The sequence below is a fragment of the Bradysia coprophila genome, unplaced genomic scaffold (assembly GCF_014529535.1).
Source record: "Bradysia coprophila strain Holo2 unplaced genomic scaffold, BU_Bcop_v1 contig_720, whole genome shotgun sequence".
NCBI lineage: Eukaryota > Metazoa > Arthropoda > Insecta > Diptera > Sciaridae > Bradysia > Bradysia coprophila.
The window spans coordinates 18,978-22,064 of NW_023503960.1; the positions used below are offsets into that span (position 1 = coordinate 18,978).

The 3,087-nt window shown below is 36.7% G+C and overlaps 1 protein-coding gene across 1 annotated transcript; it reads right to left on the minus strand.

The window, feature by feature from the left end:
* Nucleotides 1–613: 613 nt before the first annotated feature.
* On the minus strand, nucleotides 614–3,048 carry LOC119083967 (alpha-protein kinase 1-like). Its single transcript, XM_037193772.1, has 4 exons — nucleotides 2,831–3,048; nucleotides 2,440–2,527; nucleotides 1,892–2,371; nucleotides 614–705 (listed from the first exon to the last, which is right to left on the minus strand). The coding sequence occupies exons 1-4, from the start codon at nucleotides 2,906–2,908 to the stop codon at nucleotides 614–616; spliced, it is 738 nt and encodes a 245-aa protein (XP_037049667.1). The 5' UTR covers nucleotides 2,909–3,048.
* Nucleotides 3,049–3,087: the final 39 nt, after the last annotated feature.

Genomic DNA, 3,087 nt, shown 5'->3' on the forward strand with positions numbered 1-3,087 from the left:
ATTGAGCGAATTGTTAAGAGTCATGTGTCTCTTAAATATTGAAGTGTACGAGACGTTCAATATTTCGGTGAAAATTTTATTTAATCCACAGCCGACGAAAGCATGAATAAGACATGGCGATCGATCACGATAGTTAAAATACAAGCGCATCGATTCACTAAACATCCGAGAGAAAAACCAACTTTCGGTGTATGAAAATTATAAATTCTTTCCAAGCTGTGCTCTGCTGCAAAAGAGCAGTGACTTTCAAATTAATGGAAAATAATATCTCAAAATGCACATAACTTTACGATTAAAAATCAATTTGGGATATTAAATCTAAATTAAATGATTCACACATTTAACCGTAGCTTCAACATTTACCATTATTTTATTCCATTAAAATCTCACCTCAGATGGTACTGGAATATGACTTTTATTATCAGATCGCGGCTATAATAAAATTTGGTTAAACAAAAACAAAAATAAATTCACGTCCAATGAAAAGAAAATAAGTATTCTCGCGTCTACGTTCAACCCTAAAATAATTTGCTTTTATTAGTGGGAAACACTTACCAACGCTTTGCTGTTGATGAGATTTCGCACAGCAAAAGCTTTCCCAGAAAGTCTTTGTTCAGCCAATTTTGCATTGAGATTTTCGAGAAATCCTACTTTGACCTTTGATCGGACTTTGATTATTCGATTTTTCGTAGCTCGTTGAGTAATCTAATGTGGAAAGAAAAATACGTTTAGTTCAAGTGGAAGGAGATTCAAGTTTATAAATTACAAAACAAAATCAATGGAAAGCACTGCAAAGCAATTGACTTGACTTGACTTTAAAAAAATAGTTCTCAATGGAAAACAAAACTGGACTCTGAATCAATGTCTTGGATCAAAAGACATAAGACACTAGATAATCGAATTATTCTGATGATACTTCTTGCCGCATAACTGATTGAATCGGATGAAGTCGAGTAAAGAAGTTAAGTTTAGAGCTTTCTTCCACACGAGAAAAGTATCCTTGGTAGATTACACGCCTGCTACTAGTTAAGCTTCTAGTGCATCGTAGAAGGCACTAGGTTTGTCGCTTAGCTTACCACTGACACAATAAAATCATTCGGTAATGAAAGAGTCTCAAAGAGTAGAACCGTAAGCAGCCAAACTAGTAAAATAATTATCAAATCCTTCGTGGGTTGCAACGGCAGATTATTCTTTTTACTGCTCCACCGTCTGTGAACGGAGAAATGAATGAAGCTTAAAGCTTTATCTGTCTTCAACTTGGTTATATTGATTCAACACTGTTACTGGTGTAGTAAAGCAAGACAATTTTAGAAGAGAACATTCATAAAACAGTTTTGATTGGAAGGACTAACGAATGAAGTTGCTCTTCACAGAATCATTCTCGTAGAACTATTGCACATTTTATCATTCCAGGCGCAATCAGAAATCTATGCAGAAACATTTTCGAGCTGCGAAAATCCATTGGAGAAGATTTTCGTTCATCTTAGCACAAAACAAACAGAAAAATAAAAGGAAAATAAATAAAATAAAAAAAAGCTGTCTACGAGCACACAAACGAATAATTTGCACACAACTAATTCGAAAACGTTAAAAAGAAATGATAATCCGGAACACACTGGCGCAAAACACATTGGCGCTAAAGTTACAATTTATTGCCACACGACGACGTTCGCAAAAAACAACAAATTTACTTGAAGTGGTTGAGTATTGACCCGAAGACTCTTTTCCGAAACTTGGAAGTTGGCTAGAAGGTTGATAGTGTGACGTCGTTTGAGTCGTAGTGATAAACGGATTTGTCGAAACATAAATTTTCTGATGAATATGATGGGGTGGACGATGATGATGGGTGACTGTTGTTGCTGTATTTGAGACGAATAAATTTGGTTTTTACCATCAATTGATTGATTATAATGATGCTGTTGCTGTTGCTGCTGAATCAGCTGCTGTTGTTGGTAGTGATAATTTCGATCTGACGCTCTAGTGTAAATTGATTGGCTCTGTTGATAAATTGGCTCTGATGCTGTGTTGTAATGCTGTTGTTGCAGTTGCTGCTGTTGCTGCTGTTGTTGTAGTTGCTGCTGTTGTTGCAGTTGCTGCTGTTGTTGCAGTTGCTGCTGTTGTTGCAGTTGATGTTGGTGTTGCTGTTGTTGTTGTATTTGCTGATTGTGGTGATTGGCTCGTTGTGGTTTGACTGGTTGTACATTATTCCTCGTGTCGTATGTGTGATAGCCTTGGTTACTTTGGTTTTGAGCATAAATTTTCTTTTCTGTGGTAGGCGATTGATGTTCGACGGACTTATTATTTGGTGTTATTCGCGCATTTAGCTGCGCCATTAAATTTGAATTTTGTTGATGTTGTTTGGCTGACCCAACTGATTGAAAATCGAAAGTCAACGATTTGTTGCCACAAAAAGAGGTCTTAAAAATTTAAAAGTTTTACCTGGACTAGGATTTCTAAAGCTGGAAACTTTGGATACTTTTGGTTGGGCGTATATTCCAGATTGTGATGCATTTGCCGATCTATGTGACTGAAATGGAACATAACATTGAGAAAAATTTGTTACTGGCGTAACCAGACGGAGAATCTACTCACTGAATTTTGATATATTTCACTAGGTTTTGATGTATGTGTACTGGAAGTCTGTGATGGTGATGTGTAATGGAAATTTGAGTTTGGTATTGTGTGATCACTTTTTTGTGTTGAATATGAGTTTTGGGAATATTGTTGGGGCTAAGAGAAGTAAACGGAACAAAAAAAAATAAAAATAAAAAATCTGATGTGCACAGGGCAATAACTAAATGGGAGTCAATATTTTTTCTGTGACACTTACTGGTGTTGGCGACTGAACAGACATCTGTGATTGAGCCAAAGCCTGTGCACGTCGAATAACACCAGGACTCGCTGGCATATGTCGTAGTTCAGTCAATGCTTTCACTGTTTCGCACACTTTTCCCGGTGAAGTTCGACCGGATGAGTCCAGTAGATATGGTGGAGGTGGGGAAGACTCTCGGATGACGCGTTCATTGAATTTTGTTGCGAGATATTTGGAGAATTCTGTCAAATTCAAATTATTGTTTGTATTAAAGA